A 16,912-nucleotide genomic window follows, 5' to 3' on the forward strand; every position below is an offset into this window, starting at 1 on the left:
GAGATTCTCTGTTACTTTTGTATGCTTTTTAGCCAGTGGTTCTGAAAGTAGCGCTCATGAGCCCCAAAAATGAAGAGTGAAAAAGACTTGGTAGTTGCCAAAGTTCTAGAGCATGCCTTTAAATCTAACTCCCATCAGAGATTTGGAGTGGGTGAGCTAACAACCAAATTGGTACTTGAAAGTATCAATTCGACAGTCTCTGATCACTGTTATTTGGATGCAAGGTGATTTCTAGATCAGCCAGTCTGTCGCTAATACTTTTAAACACTGCCATTGTTTCAGTTGGATTGGTGTGTCTTGTTATCCCATAAACCTGAAACAGCTACACAACAGAGATGTGTTCAGACAAGAATTAGGGGGGAACGCTGTGTTCAACTATTTGATTTGACTTGTTTTGATTTAAGAGACTACTTGCAACCAATGATGTTTATTAACCCATTTATTGCAACCTATGAAACTACTAACACCAAGCAAATCAGTTAATTGATGGCAGTCATTCACTCATGTGACTGGCTGTGATACTGATAAAATATATTTACTGGTTGTTATGGCAGCCTAAGGTGAGAAGGGCAGTGGGGATCTATATGCTGGTGTCTGGGTTTGAACCTGGGTTCAACAAGACTGTTGGCCAATAAAAAAAACATTTGAAAATGAAGCTGATTATCTTGATGCCTTCTGAGCTTAGATCTGACCTCTTCAAGTTAAAGGTTGGGCATCACACTGCAGGCCTCCTCTCCACATTGACCCCGTGATAGGCTGCATCAATTGACTGAATCCCGGTCAATGCACCAATGTGACTATCTAGGTTTGAACTCTGTCTGTACACCACAAGACTGTTAGCCCACTGATATGAAGGCTAGACATTGCTTTGGGCCGCGGAGCTTACGCAAGCATTTAGGTCTCACTAGTAAGATCACTCATCAGGCCAGTGTGGTTGACTGAATCACCTCCATTACATAGGTAGTCAAAACTGGCCCAAAATTGTGCTGACTGTGAATTGTGGTGAGGATGAGGGGTAGTGAGTATAGAAGTCACATCAGTAGGCCTACCCTACTACCAGATGCTGATATACAGGGATATATCTGGAGTGTAAGAGTGTGCTTGGTGCTTTCGTAAATTCAGGGTGTTGTCAGATTGTCTGTTGGTAAATTCAGAGCGTGCACTGGACGCTTTGGCGGAGGAGTAGGGTTGATCCGAGCGTTGTGACCTGAACGGCAGTCAAGCACCCAAGCTAACTGGCTAATTAACGTTGGCTAGCTGCTTCCAGACACTCGCCCTAGCAGAGCTGGTTAGGCTATTTTCATGTTATCCAGAGATTTGGTGACTGTAACTGTGCTGCTGTCAACACTTTTATTATGCTTTTTTGCCGACGTTTACTGACACCGGCCATATTCAACGGATGTTGAGCGTTTGTACATTCATCAGTTATTCTGCCCTCTGGCACACTCAGACGAAAGTGCTCTTAATCGGAGTAGATAGCCAGAGCGAATTTACGAACGCACCCACAGTATGACGTTATAAGCAATTTATAACAGTGATGGGGCCATACTGTGTTTCGAACAATGACAGATAAATTGCAATTGAGACCAGAGAATGGGATGACATTTTTATTTCTGAAGATGAGGAATAATGTTTGTTGTGTTCTATTTCATGTATCTGCACTCTCTCTCTCTCTTATCCTTATAAGGGAAAGGAATTGTTGCGCGAATAAGAGCGGAAACTCCGCGCGGTGACAACTGGGAACGTCCACAATCATTCCACAGAGTTTCTAAACCCAGAGGCGCAACATCGAGAGACTTTCGGGAACGCGTGCGTTACAGACCAAACAGAGCAGGGTCGGGGTTTTGGGTTTGAGAAGTCAATGAGAGAAGGGAACAATTCTTCCTTAGTTGTTAATTTTGTCGAAATCTAAAAGCACAACTTAGATTTCGAGCCAATGTCTTAAGTAGTTGCACATATTATTACTCCAACCGTGTGAAAGTGTCAAACTGACACGTTTTCATTTTCGTAAAAACTATTTTATATCGAAGGAATGCCTTTGATTTTGACGGCTTGCACGTGCGCAGTTTGACACGAGACGACCGTTAGACCCGATGACGTGTTTCTGCGCATGCGCTTAGCTAGCCAACGTCGCCATGACATCGCCTACAAGCGTGATCGGGGATTTCTATTGGAGAAGCAGTTTTAGCCCATCTTCATACTGTACTGTCTGTTTTATACTGGAAGAATAGGCAGAGCAGTAAGTCTGCTAGCTCCTACACACAATTGACCGTGATTTAAAGACCTAATCAGTGCTTGTCCAATTTAGCAGGTAAAGATGAGGTTTTGTTACTCTGTGGGACTATGCTGCTTTATATTATTCCTCTATAAATTGTTTTAGGTGCATAATAGTCCATGTCATAATGCGCCCTCATTGCATGAAGGAATCGTTCCGAAATTATCGTTATGATTTAACATTATGATTGCTGTCTTGATGTCAAATTGTATTAGCTAGACATTATTCCATGATGCATTATTGGAATAGTGTTGTGAATTTCAGTATGTTAAAACGACTCAACCCAAATGTGTAGTTATTTATTTTCGCAGACTAGTGTGCAACACTACAAGGGAGGGGTATGCATTAAAATACAGGAATGCCGAAAGACAGGGAGGGGATCGAGCTGACTAGCTAAATCGTTAGAGGTTGTTGTTAACCAACCCATACTCTTACTGTCAGAACAGGGAACACTGTTGTAAGTATACATTACGGAAACCGTTTACGTTACGGTTTAAGAACCAAAGAGTAAATCTAGAGTTTCTATTGGGACAAATGCAGGTTTCAAATCCCGTTTCGTTCGGTTTGCTTCCTTTTAATTAAGGTTTTGCAACCAAATCTGCATAATGAATACGCCACAGCTAACGTTAGCTATTTCATTGTTTCCAGCTAGCTACCTAGCATAGGCTAACTATAGATAGCTACCTCAGCCGACTCCCAATCTCATTATCATCGGCTTGTGAAGATTAGCGGTGCTTCGCTAGCTAGCTAGCCATGATAGCTTGATGGAACATTGTCTAGCCCAAACGGTGTGTATGACTCTGGATACCGGTAGGCGCAAGACGCCGGCGTATATTTGCCATAATTTTCTAATTACTAAAGCAGAAAAGTGTTTTTTTTACAAATGTAATCCTTGACCGCAGGCAGACTGCGCCTGAACTCCTTCTCCCTAGTATGTCTGAACGCACGTCTACCCCGAGTGTGTTGGAGAAATTGTGTAACATACTAAAATCCCGCATTCAGAGGGTCTGATATCTATGCTGAAAAGTGAAACAATGTGTTATTGCCAATGGTCCCTTGAATAATAGAACGCTCTTGAAACCTGCAGATGTATTTTCCTTGGACAGGCTAGTTTCCAGGTGCTCATCACTTGGAGGACTTCCAACCGTCCGTAGCTGCAGTGCGCAATTAGGCAATTAGAAGATGTCTTCTTCCTACTTTCCATGTGCACTTTAAGCACTGTTTCCTAACTGCCCATATAAGCAACACAAGTTGACCCACCCTACCCTGCTTTAACCACAGCAGCAGGCCTAGGTTGAGTCATTGCACGGAAGTAAAATAAATTGGACTCGGGGTCCACCAGCCCTTGAAGATACTTTTTTACAAGCACAATGCCTAGCCCATACATTTAGGTCAAGGGTATGCACGGATACTAAATTTGACAAGATAAGATTACTTTATTATGCACATGGGGAAAGTTTGGTTGCGGTTCAGCATACATAACACATTCAAAGATGGGCAAATGATATACAGTGCATTCGGAAAGTATTCAGACCCCTTGACTTTTTCCACATTTACGTTACAGCATTCTAAAATTGATTAAATTGTGTTTATTCCTCGATCTACACACAATACCCCATAATGACAAAGCAATAACAGGTTTTTAGAAATGTTTGCAAATGTATATTAAAAAAAATGTAAAAGACATTTACATAAGTATTCAGAACCTTTACTCAGTACTTTGTTGAAGCGATTACAGCCTTGCCTCTTCTTGGGTATGACGCTGCAAGCTTGGCACACCTGTATTTGTGAACACCTATTTTCTCCCATTCTTCTCTGCAGATCCTCTCAAGATCTGTCAGGTTGGATGGGGAGCGTCGCTACACAGCTATTTTCATGTCTCCAGAAATGTTTTATCGGGCTCTGGCTGGGCCACTCCACGACATTTAGAGACTTGTCCCGAAGCCACTGAGTTGTCTTGACTGTGTGCTTAGGGTCGTTGTCCTGTTGGAAGCTGAACCTTCGCCCCAGTCTGCTCTGGAGCAGGTTTTCATCAAGGATCTACTTTGCTCCGTTTGTCTTTCCCTCGATCCTGACTAGTCTCCCAGTCCCTGTAGCTGAAAAACATCCCCACAGCATGTTACTGCCTCCAACATGCTTCACAGTAGGGATGGTGCCAGGTTTCCTCCAGACGTGACGCTTGGCATTTAGACCAAAGAGTTCAATCTTGGTTTCATCAGACCAGAGAATCCTGTTTCTTATGGTCTGAAAAAATGTTGTGCTTTATGTGGGCGGTCATGTGCCTTTTTACTGAGGAGTGGTTTCCATCTCGCCACTCTACCATAAATGCCTGGTTTCTGGAGTGCTGCAGAGATGGTTATCCTTCTGGAAGGGTCTCCCAGCTCCACAGAGGAACTCTGTGACCATCGGGTTCTTGGTCACTTCCCTGACCAAGGCCCTTCTCCCCAGATTGCTCAGTTTGGCTGGGCGGCCAGCTCTAGGAAGAGTATTGGTGGTTCCAAACTTCTCTCATTTAAGAATGATGGGAGGCCACTGTGTTCTTGGGGACTTCAATTAAAGTTAAATAAAAACGCTGCAGACATTTTTTGATACCCTTCCCCAGATCTGTGCCTAGACACAATCCTGTCTCGGTGCACTACATGCACTGTCAAGTGTGGGACCTTATATAGACAGGTGTGTGCCTTTCAAAATCATGTCCAATCAATTGAATTTAACACAGGTGGACTCTAATCGTTCTAGAAACAGTAAAATCAATGGCAACAGGATGCACCTGAGCTCAATTTGTAGTCTCATAGCAAAGGGTCTGAATACTTACACTACCGTTCAAAGGTTTGGTGTCATTTAGACATTTCTGTGATTTTGAGAGAGAAGCAATTTTTTTATCCATTAAAATAACATGAAATTGATTAGAAATACAGTGTAGACACTTTTTTAATGGAATATCTACATAGGCATACGGAGGCCTATTATCAGCAACCATCACTCCTGTGTTCCAATGGCTCGTTATGTTAGCTAATCCACGTTTATAATTTTAAAAGGCTAATTGAGCATTAGAAAACGTTTTTAATTGTTAGCACAGCTCGAAACTGTTGTACTGATTTTACATAAGCAATAAAACTGACCTTTAGACTAGTTGAGTATCTGCCGCATCAGCATTTGTGGGTTTGATTACAAAATGGCCAGAAACTGACGTATTTCAAAAGAAAGTTCTTTGTTTCTAGCCATTTTGAACCTGTAACCGAACACACAAATGCTGACGCTCCAGATACTCAACTAGCCTACAGGACAGTTTCACTGCTTCTTTAATCAGAACAACAGTTTCCAGCTGTGTTAACATAATTGCAAAAGGGTTTTCTAATGATCAATTAGCCTTTTTAAAATGATAAACTTGGATTAGCTAACACAACGTGCCATTGGAACACAGGAGTGACGGTGGCTGATAATGAGCCTCTACGCCTATGTAGATATTCCATAAAAATCTGCCATTTCCAGCTACAATAGTCCTTTACAACATTAACAATGTTTACTCTGTATTTCTGATCAATTTAATGTTATTTTAATGGACAAAAAAGTTGCTTTTCTTTCAAAAACACGGCCATTTCTAAGTGACCCTAAACTTTTGAACAGTAGTGTATATAAATAAGGTATTTCAGTTTATATTTTTAAATGTGCAAACATTTCTAAAAACCTGTTCACTTTTTTCATTATGGAGTATTGTGTGTAAATGGATGGGGGGGGGGGACATTTTAATCATTTTTAGAATAAGGCTGTAATATCACAAGGGGTTTGAATACTTTCCGAATGCACTGTATACAGTCAGTAAATACAGAAAGTGCAGTTTATGAGTGATCAGTGACAGAACACAAATGTTTATCTCTAACCAAATCAAGAGCCACTGAATCATTTGGTAGCATTTTGCATACCCTGCCCTATGTCACAAGCATTGCTTTGCTCTGGGAAAGTGAATGGTGAGGGTATTATCCCAGGAGAATAGAGCGACATGGATCCATTGTCATTAATGGGATGAAGCCTGTGTTGCCACTCAGCTGACAGTACCTGAGACAGTCAGTCCGATGAAAAGGGGATCCGGTTTCTATTACACAATGTCAGCCTATAGGGTGTGTCTGCACTCCTGCAAGGGCATTTCACAACAGTAGAGAGGCTCTAACACACTTATCACTTCCCACTTTGTCAACACAGAGGACTGTTGTTGAGTATAGATTTAGCTGTGTTCAATTAGCCTAGACATGCATCAGGTCCCATTGAGCATGTTTAGGATGTTCTGGATCGACGTGTATGATAGCATGTTTCAGTTCCCGCCAATATCCAGTAACTTCGCACAGTCATTGAAGAAGAGTGGGACAACAGGCCACAATCAACAGCCTGATCAATTCTATGCGAAGGAGATGTGTCGCACTGCATGGGGCAAATGGTAGTCACACCAGATACTTACTGGTTTTCTGATCCACGCCCCTACCCTTTTAAGGTATCTGTGACCCAACAGATGCATATCTCTTTTCCCAGTCATGTGAAATCCATAGATTTAGGACCTAATGAATTTATTTCAATTGACTGATTTCCTTATATGAACTGTAACTCGGTAAAATCAAAAAATTGTTGCATGTTGCGCTTGATATTTTTTGTTCAGTGTAGTTATGAGTGGTTGCTTTGATGTAATCTGGCCCGGGTGAAGGTTGCATAATGGGAATGACAGGGAAGGAAGGCCAGTATTATTCCCTGCATACCTGTACTCAGGAGGTCTTGTCCCCCAACCCCATTCCAGTACTCATTGTTTAACCACTAGGTTGGTTAAAGTTACAACTCGTCTTCCCCCTTTTGGTTGTTCTCTGTCCAGTTGTATCTATGGCCATGATCTCAGATTTTTATTGCCAAAATAGCAGTAGGCTGCCTATTTTTTTATAGACAATGTATGAGTAACGGAATGACAAAAGACAGACTAACATACCGAGACAAGTAGGCGTACTAATGCACAACTTAATGAACAACTTTAAATGAAAAGCCGACATGATTCAGACAGTCAAAACCACTTGCTGTCAACGACCGCTTGTGATACTTTTTTATAGTAAAACGAGCAGTGACAACTGAGCCCTGATGTGTCGTCTGTCCCCAGGAATGGCGGCGTTGGCAAGTCTGGTGCAGCGGCTGGAGGTGGCTGTTAGTCGTTTGGAGGCGGTGTCGGGCGGTGGAGGTGGCGGTGGCTCTGCTGGAGGCTCTACTGGAGGCTCTGGAGGTAACCTTTAGGATATTTCATATTGTAACCCTTTTCACGGAAACACAGATGCGAGAAGTCAGGGAAAGACTGAGACTGTATTGCGAGTCCAGGTCCTAATAATGTTAAAGAAACTTCCACAGTACCAGTTGTCATCGTTTGTTTTGTCTTAGATAATGGAGGTCAAATTAGAACATGACTCACAAGCAGAACAAACATATCGTATAAACATTGGTATCTCTGCCCGTTGCCACCCATTCCTTGCAGTCGTGGCAGCTTACGTGGAGGCCTATGATGCCATCATCACGGGCTCTGTTGGCCAGTACATGACCCTCAGCCAGCAGATAGGGGGCGACGTCCAGAAGCATGTAAGTTGAATTGCACTAGAGGGAAACGTTGGCTAGTAATGCTCCTCAGGTCTCATGTCACGCTTATTGGTGGATGTGTACGATTCAGTTAACCAAACCTGGACCTTTTCATCTTTCTGTCTCTCCCTCTCTCAGGCGGACATGATGAAGCAGGCGTTCTCATGTCAGAGACAGCTCCTTGTCACCGCCTCCGGCTCCCAGAAGCCATCTGATGTGAGTTGGTTCACCCGTCAGCGATCACCTTGACCCTGGACATGACCGTTTTCAACAGCATGTCAATATTTAGATAAACTCAACAGTTCATTTACTGTAGTTGTCTCATTAACGGACATATTGGTATTGAATCAGCAGTGTAGCAATTAGGTTAACTGATTCCAATGGCATGGCTTTCCTACATTCTCTTGCCACATATATTATTCAAAGTAATTAATTGCACGTTATTCCACCCTGGTTGGTGATTTATATTTTGTCTTCAGGTACATTCCTTTATTTGCGTCTCTAGGATGTTATAATTTAAGTAATGGTTATTTTCCCTCTATAGGCATCCTTGACTGCTCTCCTGACCCCCGTCTCCAAAGTGATCCAGCAGGTGCAGACGTTCCGCGAGCAGAACCGCTCCTCTCCCCTCTTTAACCACCTCTCGGCCATCAGCGAAAGCGTGCCTGCCCTCGGCTGGGTCGCCATGGTGAGTGGAGGGCCTTGGTGGGTGGAGGGCCTTGGCGTTGTAACCTGTGTGTGTGTGTGTGTGATTGCTGGAAACGAGCACGTCTTTCATTTCAGTCCTGAGACGGTTGTTTGGCAGTGAAATTGAAACAGTCCCTTTTAGCAACAGTGCATCAGTGTTGAAACTCTGGAATTCTGATGATCATTTTGAGTAATGAATATGAATGAGAACTGCTGCATTTTAGTCTGATCAATAATGAACAAAGTTAAACCTAGACTTTGGTATGCCAGTGGATGCAATGCACGCATCTAATAAACCCTCGTAAGCCATCGCCAACGTTTCCCTCTAGTGCAATTTCATCACATACAGTCGAGAAGAACTACTGAATATAAGATCAGCGTCAACTCACCATCAGTACGACCAAGAATACGCTTTTCGCGACGCGGATCCTGTGCTCTGCCTTACAAACAGGACAACGGAGTGGATCCCATGCAGCGACCCAAAAAAACGACTCCGAAAAAGAGGGAAACGAGGCGGTCTTCTGGTCAGACTCCGGAGACGGGCACATCGTGCACCACTCCCTAGCATTCTTCTTGCCAATGTCCAGTCTCTTGACAACAAGGTTGATGAAATCCAAGCAAGGGTAGCATTCCAGAGGGACATCAGAGACTGTAACGTTCTTTGCTTCACGGAAACGTGGCTTACTGGAGAGACGCTATCCGAAGCGGTGCAGCCAACAGGTTTCTCCACGCATCGCGCAGACAGGAAAAAACATCTTTCTGGTAAAAAGAGGGGCGGGGGCGTATGCCTTATGACTAACGTGACATGGTGTGATGAAAGAAACATACAGGAACTCAAATCCTTCTGTTCACCTGATTTAGAATTCCTCACAATCAAATGTAGACCGCATTATCTACCAAGAGAATTCTCTTCGATTATAATCACAGCCGTATATGGCTCTGAATGAACTTTATTTGACTCTTTGCAAACTGGAAACCATTTATCCGGAGGCTGCATTCATTGTAGCTGGGGATTTTAACAAGGCTAATCTGAAAACAAGACTCCCCAAATTTTATCAGCATATCGATTGCGCAACCAGGGGTGAAAAGACCTTGGATCATTGTTACTCTAATTTCCACGACGCATATAAGGCCCTGCCCCGCCCTCCTTTCGGAAAAGCTGACCACGACTCCATTTTGTTGATCCCTGCCTACAGACAGAAACTAAAACAAGAGGCTCCCACGCTGAGGTCTGTCCAACGCTGGTCCGACCAAGCTGACTCCACACTCCAAGACTGCTTCCATCACGTGGACTGGGACATGTTTCGTATTGCGTCAGACAACAACATTGACGAATACGCTGATTCGGTGTGCGAGTTCATTAGAACGTGCGTTGAAGATGTCGTTCCCATAGCAACGATTAAAACATTCCCTAACCAGAAACCGTGGATTGATGGCAGCATTCGTGTGAAACTGAAAGCGCGAACCACTGCTTTTAATCAGGGCAAGGTGTCTGGTAACATGACCGAATACAAACAGTGCAGCTATTCCCTCCGCAAGGCTATCAAACAAGCTAAGCGTCAGTACAGAGACAAAGTAGAATCTCAATTCAACGGCTCAGACACGAGGCATGTGGCAGGGTCTACAGTCAATCACGGACTACAGGAAGAAATCCAGCCCAGTCACGGACCAGGATGTCTTGCTCCCAGGCAGACTAAATAACTTTTTTGCCCGCTTTGAGGACAATACAGTGCCACTGACACGGCCTGCAACGAAAACTTGCGGTCTCTCCTTCACTGCAGCCGAGGTGAGTAAGACATTTAAACGTGTTAACCCTCGCAAGGCTGCAGGCCCAGACGGCATCCCCAGCCGCGCCCTCAGAGCATGCGCAGACCAGCTGGCCGGTGTGTTTACGGACATATTCAATCAATCCCTATACCAGTCTGCTGTTCCCACATGCTTCAAGAGGGCCACCATTGTTCCTGTTCCCAAGAAAGCTAAGGTAACTGAGCTAAACGACTACCGCCCCGTAGCACTCACTTCCGTCATCATGAAGTGCTTTGAGAGACTAGTCAAGGACCATATCACCTCCACCCTACCTGACACCCTAGACCCACTCCAATTTGCTTACCGCCCAAATAGGTCCACAGACGATGCAATCTCAACCACACTGCACACTGCCCTAACCCATCTGGACAAGAGGAATACCTATGTGAGAATGCTGTTCATTGACTACAGCTCGGCATTCAACACCATAGTACCCTCCAAGCTCGTCATCAAGCTCGAGACCCTGGGTCTCGACCCCGCCCTGTGCAACTGGGTACTGGACTTCCTGACGGGCCGCCCCCAGGTGGTGAGGGTAGGCAACAACATCTCCTCCCCGCTGATCCTCAACACTGGGGCCCCACAAGGGTGCGTTCTGAGCCCTCTCCTGTACTCCCTGTTCACCCACGACTGCGTGGCCACGCACGCCTCCAACTCAATCATCAAGTTTGCGGACGACACAACAGTGGTAGGCTTGATTACCAACAACGACGAGACGGCCTACAGGGAGGAGGTGAGGGCCCTCGGAGTGTGGTGTCAGGAAAATAACCTCACACTCAACGTCAACAAAACTAAGGAGATGATTGTGGACTTCAGGAAACAGCAGAGGGAACACCCCCCTATCCACATCGATGGAACAGTAGTGGAGAGGGTAGCAAGTTTTAAGTTCCTCGGCATACACATCACAGACAAACTGAATTGGTCCACTCACACAGACAGCATTGTGAAGAAGGCGCAGCAGCGCCTCTTCAACCTCAGGAGGCTGAAGAAATTCGGCTTGTCACCAAAAGCACTCACAAACTTCTACAGATGCACAATCGAGAGCATTCTGGCGGGCTGTATCACCGCCTGGTACGGCAACTGCTCCGCCCTCAACCGTAAGGCTCTCCAGAGGGTAGTGAGGTCTGCACAACGCATCACCGGGGGCAAACTACCTGCCCTCCAGGACACCTACACCACCCGATGTCACAGGAAGGCCATAAAGATCATCAAGGACATCAACCACCCGAGCCACTGCCTGTTCACCCCGCTATCATCCAGAAGGCGAGGTCAGTACAGGTGCATCAAAGCTGGGACCGAGAGACTGAAAAACAGCTTCTATCTCAAGGCTATCAGACTGTTAAACAGCCACCACTAACATTGAGTGGCTGCTGCCAACACACTGACACTGACTCAACTCCAGCCACTTTAATAATGGGAATTGATGGGAAATGATGTAAATATATCACTAGCCACTTTAAACAATGCTACCTTATATAATGTTACTTACCCTACATTATTCATCTCATATGCATACGTATATACTGTACTCTATATCATCGACTGTATCCTTATGTAATACATGTATCACTAGCCACTTTAACTATGCCACTTTGTTTACATACTCATCTCATATGTATATACTGTACTCGATACCATCTACTGTATCTGCCTATGCTGCTCTGTACCATCCCTCATTCATATATCCTTATGTACATATTATTTATCCCCTCACACTGTGTACAAGACAGTAGTTTTGGAATTGTTAGTTAGATTACTTGTTGGTTATTACTGCATTGTCGGAACTAGAAGCACAAGCATTTCGCTACACTCGCATTAACATCTGCTAACCATGTGTATGTGACAAATAAAATTTGATTTGATTTGATTTGAGCCGTGTCCACACAGGCTGTTTTGAAGAACAATAAATCTCCTGCGACGTTCTTGCTCTTCCAGGCTCCTAAGCCAGGTCCCTATGTGAAGGAGATGCAGGATGCTGCCCAGTTCTACACCAACCGGGTGCTCAAGGACTACAAGGAGAAGTAAGGACCATCTGCTGTTTGTTGGCCTTTCAACCTTTTTCTGACTGCCAAGTGGGTGACAGGTAGCTTAGCGGTTAAGAGCGTTGGACCCGTAGGTGAAGAATCTGTCTGTGCCCTTGAGCAAGGCACTTAATCCTAATTGCGCCCGTAAGTCACTCTGGATAAGAGCGTCTGCTGAATTAAAACCAAAACCCTAAAAAGTTTTGGTTTTAATCTCATAGTTGAATACTGTATATTTTCTTCATCTTTTTGGTCACCCTCGTTGTGTTAAGCTAAATTGCCGTGTGTCCTACTCCTCAGGGACCAGAAGCATGTGGACTGGGTTAAGGCCTACCTGTCTATCTGGACTGAACTTCAGAACTACATCAAACAGCACCACACCACCGGACTGGCCTGGAGCAAGGGCGTGAGTCATTTTTACCCTATTCTCGCTCTCTCTTTACTTCTCATGTCACTACAGGAGGGATACACGTTATCGGCTGCTCATAAACAACAGACTTAGTGCTGGGGGTTATCGGCTGCTCATAAACAACAGACTTAGTGCTGGGGGTAGGGAAAGGTGATCCAAACCGTTACCATATGAGTGAAGTAATGACATGGGCGTGTTTAGGAAGGCGGAACGGATCTAATTCTGTTTATCTAACATATATGAAGATCTGTCATGCAGAGTCAGACTGGGCTCTGTTTGACTTGTCTATCAGCACAGTACTCAACATCCCACCCAGTTGTCAAGTAATGTCTTTAGTTTTATGTGCAACAAGAAGTCTGTTTGTGTGATAGAGAGGGCGGATGGTAAAATCACCAATGTGTTGGTTTCTTGTCAGCCGTTCCTATTCTCACAGTTCCAAACATTGCACCTTATTGAATTAGACCCAGTTGTTAAGAACAGGAAATGACCATGTCTAGGCATGTGTATAACCAATGTGCTGTCTGTTTTTTTGTCCATCCCAGGGTCCAGTAGCCTCGGCAGCTCACCCTGCCGGTGTTGCTCCACCTCCCCCCGGCCCTCCTCCCCCTCCCATGGACTTCAGCGGGTCGTCTGGCGGTGGCGGAGACCAGGGGCCCGACACCCGTAACGCCCTCTTCGCCTCCCTCAACAAGGGAGCTGACATCACCAAGGGTACATGTCGAATAATGCATCAGCAAAAATTCTCAAGAATCAGAAGCTCAATTGATTAAGAAGTACTTTGAAACATACAGGGCTCACTTGAAAAAGATGTGGATCTCAATGTGACTTACTTGGTTAAATAAAGGATCAAGAAAATAATACAATGTGAGAAGCAAATTGACCCCAGCCCTTACATTCATTATATAGTCTTCCATTATGTAAAGGCATTTCTCCTTGTCTACCAGGACAGTAGCACCATCTTACAGTATATTTGTGCTTACTATACTGGATAATAGCGTCTGGTAAATGTCAGTATTTGTGTTCCCCTCTCCTTCCTACCTTTACTTTTTGTCCCTAGGCCTGAAGCACGTGCCCAAAGACCAAATGACTCACAAGAATCCCAACCTGAGGACCCAGACCGGTCCGGTGTGCACAGGGCCCAAGCCCTTCAGCTCTCCCAAGACAGAGGCCACCGCCGCCCCCTCTCGCACGCTGCCCCCCGTTCTGGAGCTTGACGGCAAAAAGTGGAAAGTGGTGAGATATTGGTCCTTGTCAAGTCGTTAACACTGGTATACAATCATTTAACTTGTATAGCGCTTTTCAATTTAGAAAAAAATCTCGAAGCACATAAAAAGCTAAACAAACAACATTTTAAATTGATATGGTAGAGATGGAGATTGAATGTCTATATTTGGCTTCAGATGTAAGGCTGGGAGTTGAGGCAGTTAGGATTGGAAAGGCAATGTAGCTTCAGTGGAGCGGGCTTCGACGGTTCAGCCAGAGAGAAACAAAGACAGTCTGACAAACAGGCCCAGAACGCTGCGTCAGTGCACCACATCGGCTTCTCTGACAGTCCGTTCCTCCTATAGGAAAAAGGTTCCTATGGGCAATGTTCTCTCTCCAGAAGCCCTTAACCTCCACAGGATCGATGTCTTACCACCCCACCCCCACCAAAGTAACAAAAAAATGGGCCATGACGTCGACATATCTGATATGGGCAGAAAGCTTAGATTCTTGTTAATATAACTGCACTGCCAAATTTATAGTAGCTATTACAATGAAACAATGCCATGCTATTGTTTGAGGAGAGTGCACAATTATTAACTTAAATGTATTAATAAACCAATTATGCACATTTGGGCAGTCTTGATACAACATTGAACAGATATGCAATGGTGCATTGGATCAGTCTAAAACTTTCCACATGCCCTGCTGCCATCTAGTGGACAAAATAAAAATTGCGCCTTGGCTGGAATAATACATTATGGCCTTTCTGTTGCATTTCAAAGATGAATTTCAGTGAACTCACGAAGGGTGCATTTCAGATAAATGGGCTGTTGGTTTACCCCTGAGCTGAATGCATAGGTTTCGCATGCACTGATCACTACAGTCCTGAGCCATTTGCATTTTCAGGAGTGGAGTGTATTTCCTCTCTAACCCCTAACCTCTTCCTCTGTGTAATGACAAATAGGAGAACCAAGAGGGTGTCCAGGGCATGGTGATCAGCGACACAGAGCTCAAGCAGGTGGTCTACGCCTTCAAGTGTAACAACAGCACCCTGCAGATCAAGGGCAAGATCAACTCCATCACTTTAGGTAAGGACGTACCCGTGTGTGGACACATTTTCAAGTCAAAGGTCAACGAAGGGCATTTGTTAATAGGGTTCCTCTCTTGTAGACAACTGTAAGAAACTGGGTCTGGTCTTTGACGACGTCGTGGGCATCGTAGAGGTTATCAACTGCAGGGACGTCAAGGTTCAGGTGTGTATTTCTAATCTCCATCAATGAGAAAATGGACACTGTGAAAGAAGCTGGTCGTACAGTCAATGAACATTGCGATATCACACAACGGTGACAACTGATCAGATCAGCTTTTGTCTGATTGTCATTTACATATTAAAAGTCTCCAGTTTGATTGTGGGTGTGACATTTTACAGATTACTTTGCATGTTTACTAAACTTATGGCTGTTTTATCTCTGCACGGTACCAAACAGATTTATTTAATCATAGTAGAATCACACTTGACCCTCTGGTGTGTTCAGGTCTTGGGCAAGGTTCCCACCATCTCCATCAACAAGACTGACGGTTGCCACGTGTACTTGAGCAAAGATTCGCTGGAGTGTGAGATCGTCAGCGCCAAGAGCTCAGAGATGAACGTGCTGGTACCTGGTAACGACGGAGACTATGTGAGTACATCTATGGGGGAATCTTGTCTAATTGGCATTATAAAAGGCAATACATGTGATGTGGAAAAGTGATGATAAACTACCATTTCTCCTTTGTCTCTCAGACTGAGATCCCTGTTCCTGAGCAGTTCAAGACTGTCTGGGATGGCAAGAAGCTTGTCACCACTTGTACAGAGATCGCTGGATAGAGGCGCAGCACTCGAAACAGCCTCCCCTTTGCAAATGCCTACCTGACTGATCAACCGACCAGCTAACCAAACCACAAAGTAGACTGAGATGCCAACCGCACCCATATTTTTCCATTCTGCCAATCAAAGCTTTAGCGGTTTCCTCCTTCAGCCAATGAGAGGACTGCTTGCTTTATCTGGAGCATTCCTTCAGCCAATTGCAGGGAGCGGCTTGTTATTTGATTCGGTTATCCTCATGACCAGTGAGCGTATTCAAATGGGTTTGCCAACAGCCAGGTTGATTTTTGATTTCTTGCTAATGATAAACGTAATAGTGAACGTGAGGGAGCAAAGCTTTTATTACACTTGTGGTTAATGCATCAGCCAATATTTCCTAAAACCAATCGTTAATTGGATTTCCCCTCTGGTCAGGGGGAGGCATGTGTTTAGGGGTCCAATGTTTCAGTTCCATTTATGCAATTCAGCCGTGAAGCACATGTACAACCAACCCCTCTTTACAGTCGACAATGCTAACATTCATAGAGATTGACTAAATATAACATTTGTGTCATCACTCTTAAAATAGGTAAAATGACAAGTTACGTGCAGGATCACTGTCTTTTTTTATCATAACACTGAAGCAAAATGGTGAAAGGTGAAATGTAAAAAAAAAAAAAAAGTTAATTCCTTGCTCAACCTCCAAGACACATTCCATATTATTCAGACAATATGGAGGTGAATGATGTGGAAGTGGTTTTAGCGACAAGACGTCAAAATACTGTTTGATCGGTAATGGTTAAGTTTGGGGTTGCCTTGATCTCGGAATGATTTTTGGATTATCCGCTGTAATCATCTGTATAGACATTTATTTTTAATGCTAGTTGTCTTAACCCCACTGTCGCCATCATCAACCCACCTATCCACTTATGTCTCTACTACAACCTCTGTGGTTATCCTGTTCTTGTAGCTGTCATGCTCTGATGTGGAGTTTATTTCATTTGGGTCAAGAATCTACATTTTGCTCATTAGCACTGGAGGAAGACATTAAAATAATGTTGCAATATAAGTCA

The 16,912-nt window shown here is 44.2% G+C and overlaps 1 protein-coding gene across 3 annotated transcripts; it reads left to right on the forward strand.

Annotated features, from left to right (window-relative positions):
• Window positions 1-1,748: 1,748 nt before the first annotated feature.
• On the forward strand, window positions 1,749-16,912 carry LOC139373409 (adenylyl cyclase-associated protein 1-like). 3 transcript variants are annotated; one of them, XM_071113876.1, is made up of 13 exons: window positions 1,749-2,311; window positions 7,407-7,526; window positions 7,773-7,873; window positions 8,009-8,086; window positions 8,415-8,558; window positions 12,296-12,381; window positions 12,682-12,787; window positions 13,333-13,501; window positions 13,848-14,023; window positions 14,961-15,084; window positions 15,167-15,249; window positions 15,532-15,675; window positions 15,780-16,912. In XM_071113876.1, the coding sequence occupies exons 2-13, from the start codon at window positions 7,409-7,411 to the stop codon at window positions 15,861-15,863; spliced, it is 1,413 nt and encodes a 470-aa protein (XP_070969977.1). In that variant the 5' UTR covers window positions 1,749-2,311; window positions 7,407-7,408; the 3' UTR covers window positions 15,864-16,912. The 3 variants fall into 3 exon arrangements, with proteins under 3 accessions (XP_070969977.1, XP_070969976.1, XP_070969975.1); XM_071113875.1 differs by lacking the exon at window positions 1,749-2,311 and adding an exon at window positions 4,226-4,418; XM_071113874.1 differs by lacking the exon at window positions 1,749-2,311 and having other exon boundaries at window positions 7,388-7,526.

This window comes from Oncorhynchus clarkii, chromosome 18, assembly GCF_045791955.1.
Source record: "Oncorhynchus clarkii lewisi isolate Uvic-CL-2024 chromosome 18, UVic_Ocla_1.0, whole genome shotgun sequence".
Classification (NCBI taxonomy): Eukaryota; Metazoa; Chordata; class Actinopteri; order Salmoniformes; family Salmonidae; genus Oncorhynchus; species Oncorhynchus clarkii.